At 54.0% G+C, this 20,201-nt stretch overlaps 1 protein-coding gene across 2 annotated transcripts; it reads right to left on the bottom strand.

Moving 5' to 3' along the window:
* Window positions 1-111: 111 nt before the first annotated feature.
* Window positions 112-18,014, bottom strand: TPRN (taperin). Of its 2 annotated transcripts, none has more exons than XM_068657170.1 (4): window positions 15,720-18,014; window positions 2,299-2,479; window positions 1,709-1,839; window positions 112-1,342 (listed from the first exon to the last, which is right to left on the bottom strand). In XM_068657170.1, the coding sequence occupies exons 1-4, from the start codon at window positions 17,946-17,948 to the stop codon at window positions 1,280-1,282; spliced, it is 2,604 nt and encodes an 867-aa protein (XP_068513271.1). In that variant the 5' UTR covers window positions 17,949-18,014; the 3' UTR covers window positions 112-1,279. The 2 variants fall into 2 exon arrangements, with proteins under 2 accessions (XP_068513271.1, XP_068513272.1); XM_068657171.1 differs by having other exon boundaries at window positions 1,709-1,836.
* Between the last annotated feature and the right edge of the window lie 2,187 nt (window positions 18,015-20,201).

Genomic DNA, 20,201 nt, shown 5'->3' with positions numbered 1-20,201 from the left:
TATAATAGACAAACCAATAAAAGCATCAAATGTAAAAGATGCCAGCCTGGTCCTTTAGACAGAGCCACATGCTGGGGTACCACTCATTTCACCAAGCCCAAAGAGGCCGTATCTATTCCAACTGCATCTTTTAATCTCAGAAGTACAAATCACATTAGCAGCAGTGTTCAGTCTTTTCCAGAGTGCAATCTTGACCCTGAGTTTACAGTAGTAGAGAATTTAAATGGAAGAGTCTAGCAGATTTCTTTGTATATTGGCTGCATTAAACATTTACAATGGAACTATAAAAACACTAGAAAAAAAATCATATTCCTTGTTCAAGTTCTTCAGAAGAAAGGAGTGAAACAGCCCTTCTGTGCTTTGCATAGAGAAGCAGAGTGAGCATGGCAAGAAGCAAGTCTCCCCACCAAGACAAATAAATCGTGGACCTGGCCTCATTAGATTCTGGAACGAAATAAGAGGAACTGGCAAACAAGCACGATTAGCAATTATTAGAGACTGGACAGCAGAGGCAGTTACGGAGAGATCAAAGCTATGGCCAATGTTTGGGAATCTTTCAAGAGGCTTAAGCCAAGCTAGACTGGGCGCTTCTTTACAGATCAGTGCAAAAGTGACACCTAAAACTAAAAGCATTTATTCCCCTTCCCATCCCTCACATTCAGCTTCCTTCACAAGAACGTAACTGGCACATAAATTCCATGACAGCTCAGGGAAACTAGACCCAGAAACATTTTGGGAACAAAACATGAACCTTCAACAGTTCTCCAAGCTGACACCCACTGTAATCCCACTGTCACATCACAACCCCTTCTGTGAATCCAGCTACCTGCCCAGATATTCCCAGTGCTCAACCTTCAGAACTGTTCTCTCGTTAGGGACCCCAGTAAGGAAGTGTTACAAAAGCTGTCCAGACCCCATACAGTGCTCGGATGAGCAGACTCAGGTAAGTACTAAGAGAATCTGCATCCATCCTGTATTACAGGTGGGTTTTTAAGAGGCTTTTCTAATCGACAGCTGATCTTGAACAAGGAATATGCAAGGCCACAGGTAGAGTAAGTCATATGCCCTAGAAGTAGTAGTTAGGTCCCAGAATCCAGTGCAAATATTCTCCATAGACACCCAATGGCATCTAGTCCACCCTTGGCATCAGGATCCTCTGAAAACTTGCGATGAGGGAGGGACCCAGAAGCTTATTTCTGTGGTGCTTGCGTGGAGTCTCGGGAGATGCACTGACGGGTTCTGTCCAGCAGCTGCTGCTGCAGGCTACAGGATGAAGCGATCAGAAGTACAGGGCAGGCTCACTGCTGAAGTCGGAGAGTCCACCCTTCTCCGCTGGGGTGAGCTGTGGAGAAAGCAGAGTCGAAACGGAGACATCATCAAACCTAGAGCAAGTGAGTATCCACACCTCTGGGTGGTGCAGGCTGCACTGGCACCTTGCCCGGGGCTAACGAGCACATTTAATTCCCCTCCAAAAGTGCCCTGCAGTACAAAGCGTGCCAGCTGCCTTAAGACTTCCTCACACACAGGGAGAGGCCGGGCTGCTGGGGGCGGTGGAAGCTTGTGTTGATCTCTGCTTCCCCTGCCCAGCGAGGTGTGCCACGCAGGTGTTCAGGGGAAGGCACGTCCTGTCCCACCCGCTGCCCAGACTAATCCAAGAGCCGGATAAGAGCGGGACAGGACAAAGCCACAACCTGCTTTGAAGTCTCACCATGACTTGGTTCCCATGGGAGTCAGCTTCCTTCAGGAGGGGTCTCTCGGAGGCAGGCATCTCCTCGTACTTCTGCTCCTGCCACTCGCTGAACTTCACAGAGTGCTTTGGGGTGTAGCTGGATAGATCTGCTGGAAGGACAAAGCTTACGTGAGCATTTCTTACCACTCCAAAAGGAAGAAGGGTCAGGATCCTGGCCATGGACAGGACAGAAGCTGTGCCTCTGCAGGATGGGCAAGGAACTTGTTCCTTTTGCAGGTAAAAGCCCACGCCATGCTCTTTCTAGGGGCTGTCAGCTCCCTAGCAGACATCATAGCACCACCTACCCCTCTCAGTTAACCTAGCAAGGAGCATGAAGCATATTTTTAGGTTTTGGACAACACATAGCATCTCAGGCAAGAGAAGTCTGGGAGTTCCCTGATCTGGTTCAAGCCCTGTCCCCACTAAGCCCCAATTCTGCTGTCAGCTGGCAGACGATCACTTCCCTGAACATTTCCAGCTGCGTGGAGCACCATAATGGGCTGTAGGAAACATGGACAGTGTCAGACACCACCAATAACCCCACGATGCCAACAGAGCACCTCGCTCACCTGAGTTAGGTGTACTGGGATGCAAAGTGCTATTTGGGCGTGGAATGTGAAAGGTGCAAGGCTTGTCCTCCTCCGTTTCAGAAGCGTGTCCTTCCTCTTCGTCCTCTTCTTCTGCCAGTGAGCTCTCTGACGGATACTCAAACATGGTCTGCAAACTTGTCTCGTTGAAGGAGATCTTCATCTAGACAACAGCAAAAAAGAACTATTACAAAGCAGCATGAGAAACCACTGATCCCCAGGTTTCTTCTGGCAACAACCACCTCCCATCCCAGGGCTTTGCCCTACAGCAAGGAAGCCATCGCGTCTTCCCACACCTCTCCCCACGTGCCTTGCAGAACCTCGTACCTCACTGACAGAAACCACAAAGGCAGATGGCCAAACAGATGGGACAGAGTCAGGAGGCTCAGAGGTGCTCCGGTGTTTTTTGTCCCAGCACACGCCTTGCCACCACCTAACATCGTGATGCCAGCAGCCAGGAGCTGCTGACACGTCCCTCAAGAGGACACTGACAAGGAGAGGAGAGCCTCCTCGCATCCTCTTGTTGAAAAGGTGGCATCTCTAATGCCTGCTGACTCGTTTGTGTACCCATGCTCTAGGCAATAGAAACATCAGTGATTAGGACCACATTTTTGGGAGGATATCACAGCAAAAAAACTATTTATGGTAGATTTAAAAAAAAAAAAAAAAGAATTAACACCAGAAATAAGATGGAAGCAGCTAAGGGAAGGATGGTAACAGGTGGTATTAGAGAGCGAAAATACTGGACAAATGGGAGGTCCCGAAGGTTCTGTTTCAAAACTGGTTTTATTAAATATTCTCACTAGTGACCTTTGTGCAATAACTGAGAGACTGAGAAATGAAGATGACTCCAACATGCAACCTGGCTGAGGGAAAAACCAGAATTTCATGGGTCATTCAGAAGACCAGACAGCAAGAACCCTACGCATGGGATGATGTTTAAGACCAGCCCTTGCTCTGAGAGCCTGCTCAGGATTTTAAATTCATCACCTGTGAATAACTGAGAACACTCTGAATTGGTTACAGGACTGTAATTATCATTAGGATGCTGCTTAACTAAACCAGGAATGAAGCAAAGAATTTCCACTGGAAACTGGGACTGCCCGGCTCCAACCTCCCTCTAACACCCAGCAGAAAGCAGGAGGCAGTGATCAGAGCCCCCTCCTCTCCTCCAGGCTGAGCAGAACGGCTTCCTCAGCTTCACGCCCAAGCCCTTGGTGGCCTCTGAAGGACTTGCTCCAGTTTCTCAACATCTTCCCTGCAGTGGGAAGGCCAAACCCAGACGCAGTAACTGCAGATGTGGTCTTCAAATCCAAAGCAAAAGCTGAGGGCAGGGATTGTTCACCTGCTGCTTTACCTGTCCTAATCATTACCTACACTCCTGCTTAGAAGACCTGATTACAATTCATCATTCTTGAACAGGTGGAGATGAAATTCAGCCCGTTCATGCCAGCAGAAATAAAGGTTGAGAAAAAGCATAATGGCTCTTTGTAAGTGCACCAAAAAAATAAACACCAAGGAGCAGAGAAGAACTGCTGATGCCAGCATACAACACAGACAAACAAGGAGGATAAGCTTGCCAGGAATAACTTTAAGCCAAAAATAAGGAAGTATCTAGCCAACTCGGATCAAGGTTCAGGACCAGCTGCCTAAAAGGGTGCTGAGATCCCTTCACTTATAACTGCATTTAAAATTGAGCTAATAGGGTTATGAACAGAATTAACAGACACAGTTGCTTGTGACAGGCAGTAGGAACCAGTTGATTCAAAAGATTTCTTCTGATCCTGTGTAATGACCAGAAGGAAGAAAGTACAGCACATCTGCCCCACGTGTTGTATTTGCTGTTTCCCTCACGTACAAAATACACAAGAGGTCAAGAAACAGCACGCGGCCCTAAGCAGCTTTCAGGGAACCTCACACCACGCGTGCTGCTCAGACACAAATACTTCTTGCAACAGCAGCAGCCACCTCGGCATCTCCTTCGCCTGGTGCAACCCTGGTGCCACTGCGTGCCCTGCTCAGGCCGAGCCCACGACTGCAGGGGTGGGAGCCTGCGGACACAGCAGAGCTGGCTGCTACGTTGTGCTGCTCTGCCCGAGCCCAAGATGTGCCCCGGGCACAGGCTGCCTCCTTTCCCCACACCCCAGGAGAAGGGGATGGAAGCAGAGGGCAGCCAGCTGCCTCACCCCACTCCCTGCCCCGGCCGCTTTAGCTGTCCCCAGGTGACACGGGGCACAATTACAGTTCTGAGAAAAGGGACTGCAGTGAAACAGCCCTGAAGATCAGAGCACCCCGGCTGCTGTTTGCTGAATTTCTTACCCCTGCTGCTGCCCTAGATGCTCTCTGACCCGAGCCAGGCAGCAAGAGCTCACAATGTGGCCTCTGTGCTCCAAGGGCTGCGAGGATGGCAGTGCCCTGTGCTCCTGGACGCTGCGGGGCCACCCCAGGACCAGGCACAGCACTGCCAGTGTGTGCTGCAGGGCAACGCATGGCTAAGCGTGGCAAGCAAAGGGGACAGGACAGATCAACCTGGTTTTTCAAATCTAAGCTTGGGAGGCACAAATAAGTTTTCCTGGTTCTCTGCTAACAGAAGGAAAACTCTAAAAAAAGTGACTTTGAGACCAATTTAGACCAAAGCTGTGCGTAGAGCAAGGGGAGAAAACTGCCCCACCCAGGGAGCGAAGCCAGGGCAGGAGCAGGAAGGAGCAGCAGTCACCAGGGGATCCCCGGCAGTGCCCAAGGCCGCGTGCCACAGCCCAGCCCGAATCGGAGCAGCCCTGCTTGGTTCGCCCGCGGCCACGCTGGGTGAGCTGCTGGAGGCTCCGTGTGTGCCGGGTCCCTGCTGCAGTGGAGCCACAACGCTGTAGGAGGCAATGCTGAAGTTATTCAAAATGAAAAGTAATCGCTGCCTGCAGCGGTGCCAGCCCCACGCATCAGGGCCCGAGGGAGGGCTCGTACCCCGAGGGTTTGCTGCTTCAGCAAGCGCTCCCCGAGGCAGCACAGCCTGCAAGAAGGCTGACAGCAGCACGAGTGCACCACAGTGCAGCCCCCCTAACACTGCGCTGGCTCGCCCCATGCTGGCATCCCAAGCCCTGCACCCAAAGGCGAGGCACCAAGGAGCAGGAAGGGCCCAGCAGCTCTCGAGGACGCGCCCAGGCAAAGCAAACAGTGGGGGAACAACCGTCCGCTGGCACGGGGTCGGACTCCAGCACCACTGCCTTCCCCGCTCCTGCGCGCCGCCCCGGGGACACGCGTTCACCTCTGCCCATGCAGAGGGAGAACCAAGGGGAAAGGGCCCCAGAACCAGGAACAGCCCCGTAGAGAGCCAGCCAGGGCAGCGCAGAGCTGCTCAGTGTAGCCAGGAAAGGATGGAGATGACTTATTAAGGGAAAACAAGAGGAAATGAAACATGGTTATATGGCTGCCTCAAAAAGCCTCTAAGCAGCAAGGAGCAGAGCTGAGCAGTCAGAACTGCACGTAAGGAGCACAGGCTGGGTTGGCCCCAGAAGCACCTAGAAATAAATAAATCAGAAACCCAGTAATGGTACAGTCAGAGGCCATGCAGCCCCTTGTGAGACCGTGCAGACTTTTACAGAAACACAAGAAGTGACGGGGTCATTTTCTTGAGAAGAAAAATGCGTCCCAGAAGAGCCAAGCACGCTGGAGCCCTGTCGGAGGAGCCGGCTCGAGGCGTCTCGGCGCAGCTCCCCCGCCTCTGCTGCATCAGCAGCCGCCAGCTGCAGAAAGGACAAACTCTGCACCCTTCAGCTGTGGATGTTTGCAGGGATTAATCAGTATTTGCTCAACTGAATGCTTTGCGCAGAACCGTGTCGCATAACCAGAGTTCAACCCCACGCCGTGTATCTATAGAGGAACAGTCTGCCTGGCCATCAGGGCCACGCTGGGAAGAACGAAGCAGGTTTTTCAGGGAATATCGTGTGGCTCAGCCACTAGATTCTTGTTGCCATAGCAAAAATCATTTATTTATTTGCTAGGATTTGAGCAGTAATGAGTAATAGAGTACCCAGGAAAGGGAAGCCAGGGTAAACATTGCCCAACAAGCCTAAATCTGGGTAGTTGCACGTAGCTTAGGAAAACAAAAAGGAAAAAAGGCAAGCTTGCTTTAGGAGATGCTGTCAGGACCCAGTCTGCACCCAGACCAACAGCAAAAGCACCCCCACGTACAGAAACAGAACAGAAATAAAAATAGCCACTTTACAGGAACCTGCTACACGAACAATGAAGGTTGGCAGACACCAAGGTGGGAAAGTCTGCGCGCCTCTGCAGCTGATGAAAGGGCACACACCCGGTGGCTTCTCACAACCCACAGATATCAGAGCAAATCTCCACAGCAAACCATGGGGCTAATCTGCATCATTAGCTCCAGAAGCAAATTCTTTCTTGTGGCTTTTCTCCACCCATTAGCACGCTCACTTCTGGGCAGGTGTGGCAGAGCCAAAGCAATGTCAGTGCAGGGTGTTTTATGCCTTGTGAACAGGAATGTCTTTGGAAATTCATATCCTTGTCTTTAAAAAAGAAATTTGTCCTAGTCATTAAAAAAAAATAATCACCCTCTTTAACCATGTTCCAGCAAGTGAGGGTCCACGTATGGCCTCCCCCGATGCATGAACCGTGATAGGGCAGCGGCTGCTGCGTGGTGACAGGAGGACGTGGCGATGCTACCCAAGCATTTGTAAGACACCAACACTTGCACAGCATCGGGAATCAAGAGCTGCTCTTTTCAGGTACTAACTTCCCTCTAACCATTCTCTCTCTGAGCAACGTGATCCTGAAATGACAGAATTAGGGACTGCACCGTCTCCTACAGCCCTAGGATGTGCATGGGCTGCCAACAAGCTGCTGGGTGTGATTTATGGCAGCTGGTTTAGCAGCTTTTCACGCCTGGTCAACCAAATGCCTCCTCCTTTCTCAGCAACACCAGCAGGAGGGTTTCGGTTGATACCTGCTGGGAGCATGGACAATTCAGCGTGATTACAAAAGAGTGAGTGACTGAAACCTCAAACAGGCATGAACAAAATCAGTGTTTTGAAGAAAAAAAACACTTTGCATTTCTGTACAGCCTTACATTGAGTTTTGTTTGACTACACTTTCAAACATTTGTTTGACTACACTGGTAGTCAGAGATTTGGCCGGTGAAACGAGCACAAGACATCGCTCCAGAGACCTGAGGCTGCAAAAGCAGACAGCTGGGTGTGCATCAGGAAACCTGCTGATACGCAGCACCCCACGGAGATCCACAAGAGCTGTCACCAGCCAGGCAGCAAAGCTCCTGATGCACCAAGACCCATTCGGGCTGTAATGCAGGACATTCTCCACGCTCCATGCTGCCATGGGGGGCACTGGGCAAGTACAAATAACTGCCTGCAAGTCTGGAAACAGAGGGCAGAAGTAGACATTTCACAGCAGACAGAGATCCCCAAAGGGTTTTCCCTGGGCTTTCCATCTGACCCAGCCCGAGCATTCTCGCAGATCAGCAAATTTAGCAGGAGGTGGCGGCGGCCCAAAGCTGCACCCTCTGCAGGGGCTTCGATCGTGACCTGCACTCCGTGATCTCCCACCTGATGCACTTCTCTCTTTACAACTTTTAGATAAAGGATGTGTTAGCAATGAGCTTATCAATGTGCCTGTACACGACCTGAAACAGGGTTATGTGTCAGCTCAGGTTGTTGAATAACTCCAGGCACAAAATCTATGCATGGCAGCCTGGAACAGTACCCTGGGGGCTGCAAAATACAGGCCAGCTTTTCAGTAGCATCAGCACATTAAAAAGGCATTGGCTGTCATTTGGGAGAAGATAAAGAGCTTTCCTTGACACGAGACAAAAGGGTTTTTCCTTGACTGATGTGCCTAAGGATGGGGGAGATGCAAGATTTGGTTCTATCAGATTAACCCCATGCTGCTATGGCTGATGCACCCTAAACACACTCAAAAATTGTAGCTGGTTCTGTTCTGCCACTCTGTACAAACCAAAGAGCTCTGTTGGCTGCTCCACCTTAGGTTCACTTGATCATGCTTTTCTGAGAAGTGTTTTGTAAGGGCAACACTGAGTCCTCCTCAACAATTAACTGCATAACAGAGCTAGTTACTGAATAGAGATGGAAACACTAAAGATTTACAGCAGTAGCACATCAGTGCAGTGCTGTGTTGCTGGCAAAGGAGAGATTGCCTCCAGGACTGCATCCCAGCTCCCAAGCCACAGGGCAAAACAAGAAAGTCTCCATTTACAAGGCAACCCACAAAGCCAGCTCTGTGTAATCAATATGCTGAAGCACATGGTAGATAGGAGCAATGCATGGAGATTCGAAATATTAAACTCCTTGTACAAGGCACGGGGAAGTTTCAAATTCCTGATGAGAGGGGACAGGGTAGGGACAGTCCCAGAGAGCATGGCAGGGCAGACAGCTCTTGGTTAACTCTTCCCTCGACGGGTCAGCCAAGAAGAGACCCCAGCGCCCAACCACCCGCCGGGCAGCCGCGTCCAAGCCTGACGTGGCACAAAGCAGCCATTCAGCAAAGGATCCCTTCATTCCTTCACACATCTGCAGACAGAGGAGCCAGAGCCCTCGACAGCTTAACAAGCAATTCAGCTCTTACTTAGCCTGTAAGAATCGGGCAACTCTCTCTCTATATACAGCACAGGTCTCGTCTGAATGCACAAAGAGAGCAGGCACTGACACGAAGCAATCAGTGCCAAGGCTTGGTGTCTTCACGAGCACTGTGCGAGAGGCACAGCAGAGGATCCTGCTCCAGAGGCAGCTCTGAGGCGATGCAGACAGCCTGTGGCTACAAAGCGGGGCAGTGTTGGGAGAGGCCACCCACAAACATTTCTGTGCAGCCCTGCCTGACCAGCGCGGCCCGAACAAACGCTTCTGTTTCGGGGGAAGTGAACCTTCTCCAGCTGGAATGGGTCAGAGGGAGCATCATTTTCCAGGAATACAGAGAAGTCGGGAACTGAAGTAACTCCCACCCTTGCAAGGAGCTTATTCCAGACTTCAGGCCCACAGGCTCCATGTATATGCTGCACGTCAGAGTTCACACCTCTCTTGCCCTCTGTCTGTACTACAGCATGCAAAAGACGCTTCCTGGAAGAGACATGACTAAGTGCAGCAAGTTCACCGTGGGGCTTACAGATGTGTCCTCACACCTGTGTTTTCACTAGCTGCAAGCTATGCAATTTCCCTAAGCACACAAGCATTTTGCTCTCATACTGTCTTTGGATGTTTTCCTTCAGCTTACTCATAGTCCATCAGATGCTGGTGAAACAGCAGATCCCTGCCAAATTCCCAGGATCAGCTGAAGGGCACTTCTCAGAAAACATCAGCACAGAGTTCCTTCAGTCCAGATCTTCCCAGGAAGTTTACAGAAGTTTCTTGGTATGACACAGACACTTCACGTGACTTCCTACACAAACCATCCAGACGGAGATAACGGGACAGCCTCACGGCATACCCAGTCGCTGGAAGAGCCTGGCTTTGGAACTGGCTTTAGGATGGCACAGGTTTTCCTCGGCAGAAGAGTGCTGAAGCTGGGCAGCCGCACAACCCCGGGGTGCCCAGAGGTGGAGGAGGTGCTGCTGCAGCTCCCACTGAGATTTCCTTTACTGCCACAGAGGCTGGAAACTTGACGTTTTCTTTTCTGCAGCCACTTCCCACACAGCAGCTGACAGGCAGGACTTCTCCCCTTGTCGGTCTGAGCGTGTGCTCCCTACCCTTTCTCAGGAACACCATGACCACATGCTGGAAAAAACAGAGTGCGTGGGGGGAACCCAAACCCAAGACAAGCTGAATACTTGAGATAGAGGGAAATTACAAACTATCTCCCATCTGGTGCATAGATTGAGGAAATCGATTAAGATAACGTTAGCCGTAATCCGCATGATCAGAACTCAGAGCACAGAGTGCTCCAAATCTCCTCTCGAGCTCTGGGGCCAGACTAAGCCCTGGGCACGTCCTACCCAGCTTCAAAGGCAGGCTCCTCTCTTATTTGCGTAAGAGTTTCTATTTTAGCTCTTCGGTCCCATTCATCAGGCTGCGGGCAGTGGCAGGAGATGGGAGGAAGAGCACTGCGGGAATCTGGGAGCAGCTCAGGCTGTTGCTGCTGCACGGGGCAAAGCCTGGGAGTGGCAAGGCCACAGAGAACCTCGAGCTGCAGAAACTTTCCCACTACTGAGAGGAGATAAACATGACTCATCTGCTCTGCCAGTGCTTTGGTACAGCACAGTACCAGCACTTGAAGGAGCTGGCAGGCAGCAAGGAAACAGAAAAAAGAACATACCTCCCCACCAATGTCCTCAGGTCCAGCTTGTGAGGTGGTTTAGACTACAAACACAGCGAGATCCTAGAGTCTTCAGCCATCACCATCATAGTCTAAAATCATCAGAATTAGAAATAGGCAGGGAAGTAGCACCGTCCCGGTATCCTGCTCAGATCTGACCGCTGCTGGAAACCATCTCCACGCAGGAGGGACCAAGTCTGATTATCCGAGACATGTATTTTCTGAGCAGCACTTGTGACTGCTGACCTCATTTGCCAAAAATTCAATACATTCATGTCAGATACATACTGCAGTCCCTCCTTAAAGGCAGCAGATGTATTTCCATGACAAAGTGCAGTCACGAGACAGAAAATGGCAAGGTACAGGCTCTCCAAGAAGTTCAACAAAACAAATCTTCAACCCGAGCCCTCCAGAACACAGAGAGGGAATCTGCCAGGTTTTTGCAGACAGATTTCTGCTTCCACCACCGGGCTAATTTACTTGTGCTATACCTTGCGAAAAATACTGCAGGCAGTCACTAGTATTGAGATTCCACACTGTACAGACCTGCTCCAAACAGGTTTGGGCAACAGCTTGAAGTGTTCATCCCTGCCAGCATCTTGAGCCTACATCTGGTTCTCACAGGAGACCATCTCCAGCAGAAGTGAGCAGATGGAAAGCTACAGAGCAAGAAGTGCAGCAGGTTAGACCAACAAAACTGCTGCCCAATCCTGTCCATGCTGAAAAGCTGAGGGGTGTTTGCAGTAGTTTTTCAACAGACACTCAAGTGGGCATTTGCAAGCCACATTCAAGTTTTAAGCTGCTCAAAATGTTAGAAAATTGACCGTGCTAAAGCGGACATAAACTGGAAAACTCCATCTTCAAATACAATTTTGCAGAGAAGCAGGGAGGCGTTAGGTTCCAGCTGTTTGGATCCCCCTAACCTTGTTCTTGTAAGCCCTATCGATACAAAGCTACAGCTCACCTCCCAGCAGTCAGCAAACAGCCAGCCGACAAGCAAAAAGTATTAACACCATCACCAATCTGATGCCTGTTGGCTCTCAAGCCCTGTTACTTACAGCATTTGGGTTGCCTGGCTTAGAAGTCACCTTTCCTGCAGGATCCTCGAGAGGTACCAAGGTCCTGGAGAGGGCAAACAAACTGACGAGGGATGCACTTGAGGAGTGACAAGACCTAAGGAAGGAGCAGAGTCTGGACAACCTCTCTATGCGCAGGACCTTCACAGCAGAGTCCAAGCTCCATTGGGTCGAGAGCGTGAAGACTGAGGACTGACAACCACCCCTCAGCACCCCACTGGCTCGGCGGCTGCTAGTCCTTCCCCATCGCTCGCTCCAACACGCCAGTCACGTGTTCTACAGAAACTCAGATTTCTATCATGCCAACAACCCTACGTACGTTATTTTGACAGGTAACCAAACAAAGATTGGTTCTCATTAGCTCATCCAAGCCAGATTTTATCCGCTGAGGTCCAACAGCTCCACATCCTGCAGCAAAGCCTTCCCTTCCTCCCGGGGCTGCCGTGCTCCCCTGGGACTGCTGCCAGGCTGAGATTTCTTTATTTCTTCTGTGATAGCAGAGGATGAAGGCAAGCGCTGAACAGAGGTCACCAGCCGCGCTCTGCATCCTCTCTCCCATCCCCTGTTTAGAACACGGGTCAGCAGGTCTCCTTCCACCCCTGCACACGTATCCTGTCCTCACCAGCAGAGCTCAGCCAGCCTCTTCCAGCGACCGCCCAGCGCTCCGCTGGAGCCCAAACATATCCGTTCAGGGCAGCGAACGTTCGCCTGGTTTTCCAGCTGAAGTCACACCTCTCGCTGTACCTGAATCACACTGCGAGGTCTCTTCAAATAGCCATGGAGCTGAAGGGCCTTGCCGTGGCTGCAGGAGGACAAGAGCGCAAACTCCCTGCCCATACAGGTAGCCCACTCCCCACTACGAGCACCACCGGGGCTCTGCCCTCCTCCTGCATGTCTCAGCCATGGCCCATCTCACACAACCCCATGTTCACCACCACAGCCCTCAGGGAATGCCTGTCCCACCACGGCAACTCAAGAAGACTACACAAAAGAGCTGGGAAAACTTTATTTTTCCCCCTAACACAGCCATAGCATTTCTCTCTACCCTTCACCAGCTCCGTATCAAGCTGGGGACGACAGCTCCAGCCCCAAAACAAACAGCTGCTTCGCATACTTGAAGTGTCTGGAAGGAGCAATAAAGCTGTTTTCCAAAAGACCTTGAGCACCAGCAGCAAGAAGGCAGCGTCCTTCAGGCCACAGCCAAGCCAGGAGCAGGACTTGGCCCTGCAGCAGCCGCCGTGCCCCCGAGAGCCGGGGCTGGAGCTGCCGGCACGCAGCCCCCAGCAGTGCTCAGCCCACTCGGCCCAGCCCCAGCACACCAGAACACCCCCAGGGACACGGACAGAGCCAGCCCCATGTCACTGGCACCTTGGTGGCCACGTGAAGGGCTCAGATGGCAGACCGGGAGGCCGAATTTCAGCATTTTAAGAAAAACATAATTTGTGTTTCCCTGAAGGATCAGCGTCCCACCACCGGCCCTGAGGCCTGCCCACCCCAAGGAGCGCGGCACTCCCAGGCCGCTGTTTGTTTTGCCCCCATTCCTCCCACACCACAGCAAGTGGATGAAGATTTTCAAGTAACCAAAGTCTCACTGAACACTGCTTTGCTGGCACACACAGACCTGCCAGCAAACCCCCAGCTGGATTCAGACGTGAAGCTGCTGAGGCAGCGGGCAGCTGTGCCCAGGGAGAGCAGCCCCAGAAGGCCTCGGGCACCGCGTGCCAAAGCCAGCAGCAGGAGCGATGTTGATTTTACCAAACCACAGCTTCCAGCTCGCAAAAGGCTTTGCTTCTGCCCAATCCAGGCCAAAACCAAGTTTCTGCAAACCCCAGCCTATCTTTAAACAGAGCCCTCGGTTTTGGCTGGTTGCCTTGACGACACAGCAATCTCTTGGGAAGAAACCAAGGAATGTGGTCTAGTTCGAGCTGCTTCCTTTTCAGGCATCAACATGCAGCCTGATTATCCAGAGTAAAAGCCACAAACATCCTCTAGGTTACGAGTAAACAGAAATCTTTCCATTTGCTACTGCATCTTCTAAGTCCTGCCTACAAAGTCAAACAACATCCCACGCTTGCCACCTCTAGCGAGGGGAAATGAACAGAGAGAAAACCCCGGTCCTTCTCCCACTGCATCACCACGTTTTACCCAGAAACTTAAGTCTCTATTTGCTTCTCCTTAGGCTGGACCTTTTTTACTGAAGGGCTTACCCATTTATGTCAGCCTCAAACTCTGCAGCATAACAGGCAGTTCACTCCTTGCCTTTAATCTCTCTTTCACCAGGAGGCAGCTCTTTCCACGAGCTCTCCCGCAGGACAGCCCCTGCACACAAGTCAGTGCTCACCACACTCCATTTTCAAAATGCCTGCAGAGGGGCACAGTTCATGCCATTACACTGATAAGAACAGAGGCAGAGAAGCTCCGTGACCCACCCGACACCCCACAAATCCAGCACTCAGCAGACAAAACAGCTGTCAATTTTCTTACAAGATGTTAATTTTCTTACAAGCAAGGCTCTTTGCTGCTCCAGCAGCAGCGTCCAGCACAAAGCAATCAGCTCCTCTGGCAGCATCATGAGTTGGGCACATCTCAGAGTTCGCCCTGCAGGGTTTCCTCTGTATTTTCTGCTCCATCCTCAAAGTACCCATAACTGTAACGCATCTTGATATTTTCACAGTTTATACCATGCATGTCACACAGGATTTGGTGTAAATCCTACTAATGCCCCAAACTGAACAGAGCAGAGCCAAGGAAACAGCTGGAAGCAGTGGCAGCGTGGAGGTGTTTAGGAAGCAGAACAACTCCAGCCTGATTACGAACTTGCCTGCAGGAGACAATGAAAAACTGCAGAAGCACTTAGCAAAAATCCACACCTGTGCAGATTTGCCTATTCTGATGCAAGGCTCTCGTGCTTCAGATTTGCCACCTGCCTTAGTCATGATCAGATTAATATACACAGTGTGCTCCTACGAAGGAACTTAATAACATTAAGCCAAGAGAAATAGCACTTGCTGCCTCATTTCCAAATGAGATGCATCCTATTCAAAGGATTTCCTTGAATTATAATGCTCAGTGCCTCAGGCACCCATGTGGATTCAGTCCATCAAATATTTAGTTGAATTTAGGTAACGGAATGTCAAACAGCACTTCCCGCTATGGAAAAACATGTCACGCCGCAAGCCCAGAAATCGGGATTTGTAGTGACACGATGCCTATGCTGCCTGTCAGCACGGTGTGCTGCTTTCTGAGCAGAACGATTCACGCCTACTTCTTCAGTTCAGCAAAATAACCCGCTCTTTCAACATGCCTGTGTCTTGATCGCATCCAGACACATTTCATCATGCCACACAAAGTTTAATTCCCAATTTAAGGCTCCCAAGAATCTAAACTAGATCCCAAGCACTGACAAAACCTGGCATTTGCTCCAAAGACACTTGGAGCACTTTAAGTCTCCTGGCTCTTCAGAGAAGAGCAGCAACCACACATGAGCAGACAGGTGGTATAATCATATCAAGAGGAGTTAAGTTGTTGCTGATCTCTTTCTGCCTAATAGAGACCTAATTCTTGAGCCTCTATCAATAGATCACTAATCTGGGGAAGACGCCAACATCATGCTGCCCACTGCACTCTGTAACAAGGCAGTGATCAGAGGGACTTCAACGCATGAGCAAAAACAGAGTGATGGACAGTCTGCAGCTATTCAAACCATGCAGCTCCTCTCAATTTGCTAAATACCAGAAATATCTCCCTTTCCGTTATCATACCTCCAAGAAGCAATGGTAGGCAGCCCTGTGGTTATCATAGGTGACATCCCACTCCAACTTACTCAGTGGGACAGCGCCAACCCCGCTCCCCACAGGCACGCCTTTGGCTCTCAAAAGGAGCAGAGCACAAAGCTTGCTGCTCATCTCCCCACCCAACAGCTCAAAGGACTGATTAAGCTACAAACAAAGCACTTGCCAAAAGCCAAGCCAAAAGCAGTAGGAAGCTACTTTTGGCCTCCCTGTTCAGAGCAGAGGCACCCAAGGCAGTTACCTTCTTGCGGCGGGAGCCTGTCTTGCTCATGCAGGACCTCTCCAGGGACAGGTACCCACCGATCACTTCGATCTCGTTGACGGTGGGGTAGCGCTTTTTATGGGACAACCCCACCTGGGGCCCATCGACATTCTCCACAGCTTTGCCTTTTCCTTTGCTTTCTTCTTCTTCCTCCTCTTCTTCCCGCTGAAGCCTTCCACCAGCATCAGTAAGAGTCTGCGGCCCCGAGGCAACGGGCTTCCTTTTGGGCACGACAGTGAAGGTGTTGCCTCCCCTCTGATGGAGGCCAGGGGAGGCAGAGTGAGGTCTGTAGAGGGGTACAGAGGAAAACTCCATCTCCAGGTCAGGGCCAGCTCCTCCAGCCTGATCTGCCAAGTTCCCAGTCCTTGTGGCCAAGTTGACCCTGGGGGAGAGCTCCCCGCTGTCTGGCTCCACAATGTCATCGATGTAAGTCACAGGTACCAACGGATCCAGAGGCGCCGGCAGGGAAGCGACAGGCTCTTCCTGCTCCGGAGCGGAAACCCTCGGGGGCTCTTTCTGTACCTTCTGCTGCGGGGATGGCGGCGGCCTCGCTCCCGTGCTCTGTGCAACGGGCAGAGCCGGGACGCCCTCCCGTCGGGGCACGAAGACAAAGGAGTTGCGTGAATTCAGGCGCAGCTTGGCCAGGGCCTGTGCTTGCAGGTCGTGGGCAGGGATGGCAGCCAAGTCAGGCTTGGGAGCCGGGAGGATCTCAAAGGAGCCCCCAGCCCGGGGGGCAGACGCAGAGAGCGGCTGGGTGGCACTGGGGGCCAGACTGGCACTGGGTGGGGGTGACACAGCCGCTTCGGCCTCCTCCGGCTTTGGCCTCCTGGCGTTGGCAGCGCTGGTGGATGGCACTGTCGGCCCCTTGGGCAGCACGCTCCGGCCGGTGGGCTCAGGAACACGGTCAACGGGCTTGGGGACACGGCCGGGGGGCTCAGGAACATGATCGATAGGCTTGGGGACACGGCCGGGGGGCTCAGGGACACGGTCGATGGGCTTGGGGACATGGCTAGGGGGCTCGGGGACACGGTCAATGGGCTTGGGGATACGGCCGGGGGGCTCAGGGACATGGCCAGCTGGCTCGGGGACACGGCCGGTGGGGGGCTGACCCCGGGGGGTCACAGTGAAGGAGTTGGAGCCAATCTTGTGGAGGAAGCAGTTGGCCTGGGGAGCCGCGGCCTTGGGGACACCCAGCGGTGCCTGGGGGGCGAGTGGGACCGCCTGGGGGGCCGCAGCCCTGGGGGACACCGGGGCCGCCTGGGGAGCCGGGGGCTGGGGGGCGGCAGCCCGGGGGGACGCCGGGGGCAGGGGGGGCGCCGGCAGCGGCTGGGGGGTGGCGGCCCGGGGGGAGATCGGCAAGGGCAGGGGGGAGCCCGGTGCCGCCGGCGGGGGTCCCGGCCCCGTCTTCGGCGCCGAGGCTCGGGGGGAGCCCGGTCCCTTCGGGGGAGCCGCGGCCCGGGGGGAGCCCGGCCCCGGCGGGGGGGAACCCGGCGCGGCCCGGGGGGGGGCGGCGGCGGCGGCGGGCCCGGGCAGCGCCTCCCCGCCCCGGCGGCGGCGTCCCCGCGGTCGCTGCCCGAACTTCTCCAGGAGGCGGCTGACGGTGCCCGGCTCGGCCGCCTCGGGCGTCTCGGCCGCCTCGTAGATGAAGACCTGCTCGGCGCGGATCTCGGCGAGCGCGGCGCCCTGGCGGGCCAGCAGCTCCCGCAGCGGGTCCGGGCGGCGCCCTGGCGGGGAGGAGGACGAGGAGGAGGAGGCGGCGGCCGGCTCCCGGCGGCGTCCCGGCAGCGAGTCCCCGTCGGCGAAGCAGGAGGCGGCGGCGGCGTCGGGCTGCGACTCGATGATGAGGATGTTGTCGGCGCGGATGGTGCGGATGCCCGGCACGGCGCTGTACAGCTCCAGCAGCTGCTGCAGCGGCCGCGCCGCCTCGGGGCCGTGCCCGGGCAGCCCCTGCCGCAGCCGCCGCCGCTCGCTCTCCAGCCGCATGAAGGGGTTCTCCCGGAGCGGGCCCAGGCTCTCGGCCACCACCAGCCGCTCGCCCATCGCCGCCGCCGCCGCCGAGCCCCGCGCCGCCTGCCCGGCCGGGGGCTCCGCCTCGCCGCCGGCCGCCCCGGCCAGCTTGGCCCGCTTGCGCTCCAGGATCTCCCGCTTCCAGGCGGGCTGAGCCCGCGGCCCGGCCCCGAGCGGCGGCGGCGGCTCGGCGCTGCTCATGGCGGCGGCACAGGGGGCACTGCCGCGCCGCGGCCGCCGCCTCCGCCCGCCGCACCTGGGCAGGCCCCGCCGCCGGCCGCGGAGCCGCCCCCGGGGCCGCCCTCGGCGGGGCGGAGCGGGGCGGGCGGCCCCGAGGGCGGGGAGGGCGCCATGGCCGCCGGAGGGCACGGCCGCGCCCTGAGGCAGCCCCGGGCGTGAGGGCCGGGGTCGCGCAAAACGCGGAGAGGGGGCCGCGGGAGCTGTGGTGTGGCCGTGGCATCACGGAGATGGAGAGCCCGAGAGTCGGGGCTGCGACCCCCAAGCCATCCAAAAACACTGTGGTCCCACCAAGTTGGCCCCAAAGTTTGTTTTCGGCAAGGGTGGCGTGCCCTGCGCAGAGGGGAAGGGGCTCGGCACCCAGCTGAGGTCTCTGCCCACCAAAGCCTCGCACCCGCTCACAGCGGGACAGCCTGCGGGGCTGCAGGGGTGCCAGCACGGTTTTCCCCTCAGCATGTGCCATAGCTGTCTGTCCTCAGGCACTGGTGGTCTGCCAGGAGCTACAGTGACTAACCCTACCAGAAAGAAACTAAAATCTGTCATTTTTCACCCCTAGTTTAGCAGCCTGGCCTGGCTCAGTAAGTGTCAGAACAAGAAGCAGCAGAAGGGGAAGGGAATGAGAGACACTGGTCAGGATCACCTCACTGCCAGCTCAGCCGTGGTCTGACAAAGTGCAGATGTCTGGATGTGAGTGGGCAGCAAGAGAAAGGAACAAGCAACAGGCAGCAGAGCAGCGTCATACCAGGCCCGTGGTGGGCAGCACATCAGAGAAGTGCTTTAAGGGAAGCTCTGGAGGAGACAGCGGGGTGTCCGCACTGCGGGGCAGCACGGCTGCGGGAGGGCGATGGGCAGCGGGACCGCAGGCAGGAGGAGGGCGAGCCTGCAGAGCACTGCGGGAGGTTGGCTCCATGCAAACAGGATCACAGGAAAACATTTTTCATACTGCTTTCGCTGTTCTGTGATGGCTGCTCATTGCACACATACGCGCAGAGAGAAGGATCGCCACCACGTTGTTTCCAGGCAGTGCCTGTTATCAACTGCCACCACGTTTCTTTGGGAAGTCTGTGCAATCAGGAAACAATTGAGAGCTCAGGACTTTCCATGCTTCAGATAACACTGTGTGCCGAAATCCTCAGCCCATGAGGCGCGGGGGAAACGGCACGCTTGCTGGCACAGTGACGTAAATAACCTTTGGCCAGCACTTGCTGAGGTCCCGGCTTGCCCTGAGCCGCACCCCAACGTGAGGGCCTCACTCCAGTGTCTCGCTGAAAATACAGGCCTGTTACTGGAAGGAGCACTGTGTCTTGCTGGTAAGGCTCTTACCTTTGCACTCCTGAGCCAAGGCAGGGCAATTGTACTCCTTCAGTGAGACCTGAAGGGGGCTGGTGGTGGCATTTTGCTGCCAAGGTTGCCAGTGTGCTGGGAACAAATGGTACAATGCCCACATCTGCTGCCTGCCCTGTCTGTGTGCAGGCAAACCCAAGCGAAACGGAAGGAGGCAGCTCTTTGCAGTTAAGCTTTAATAACACAAGGGTGGATTAAAGTTTACACACAACCCACTGTGCTCAACCAAGGCACAAGTCCATGGCCCGCTGTCCCGCATCATGGCCCTCACAGTGGCCCTCAGCGGGTGCCCGGGGCTGAGAATAAGGGCAGGGCAAGCGGGTAGTGACATTTCCCCGCCTCTGGTGACTCACGGCTCAGGCACTTACAGAGCCAACAATGTGTCTTTGTACTCGTAGATCTCAATGGATTTCTCTTTCATGGTCTTGTCTAGTTGGCTTTTGAGCCCGTGTAAAGCCTACAAATCCTGAAATAATGAATCACGCAATTTGTCTTGCACCTGGTACAAAGAAAACGCCTCCCTTTGTGGGGATTGAACCTGACATCTGCTGGTTTTGCTGCATGCCCTCTTGCCTCTATAAAAAAAAAAAAAAAAATCCAGCCATTATTCGTGTCCTCCCCTGCCAGTCAAGGTTGTAGAGCCTTCTATCATAGTTCCTGTCAACTGTTTTTTTTTTTTTTTTTCTAGGCTGAGTCAGTGAGACAGCATGAAGGACTGGAAAGTGAAACTTGGCTGGCTATTGAATGCTCTGGAGCTAATCCCCCGTGTCACTGTATTTACACCCATGGATAACCCTGGAGTTGCAGCTGAGTGCTCTAAGAGGCTCCTGGGAATCCCATTCACCTCTCATATTTTGGCACAAAAACAAGCAC

The sequence above is a fragment of the Anas acuta genome, chromosome 20 (assembly GCF_963932015.1).
Source record: "Anas acuta chromosome 20, bAnaAcu1.1, whole genome shotgun sequence".
NCBI lineage: Eukaryota > Metazoa > Chordata > Aves > Anseriformes > Anatidae > Anas > Anas acuta.
This window is presented reverse-complemented; position numbering and strand designations above follow the sequence as displayed.

Bases quoted from the DNA above. Each gene is read 5' to 3' on its own strand.
- TPRN (XM_068657170.1), bottom strand. From the start codon at position 17,948: ATGAGCAGCGCCGAGCCGCCGCCGCCGCTCGGGGCCGGGCCGCGGGCT. The intron at 2,480-15,719 runs GTAACTGCCTTG...GCTGTTGTCTAG, and splicing joins CAGGCTCCCGCCGCAAGAAG to ATGAAGATCTCCTTCAACGA. The intron at 1,840-2,298 runs GTGAGCGAGGTG...TTGTCCTTCCAG, and splicing joins TCCCAGTACACCTAACTCAG to CAGATCTATCCAGCTACACC.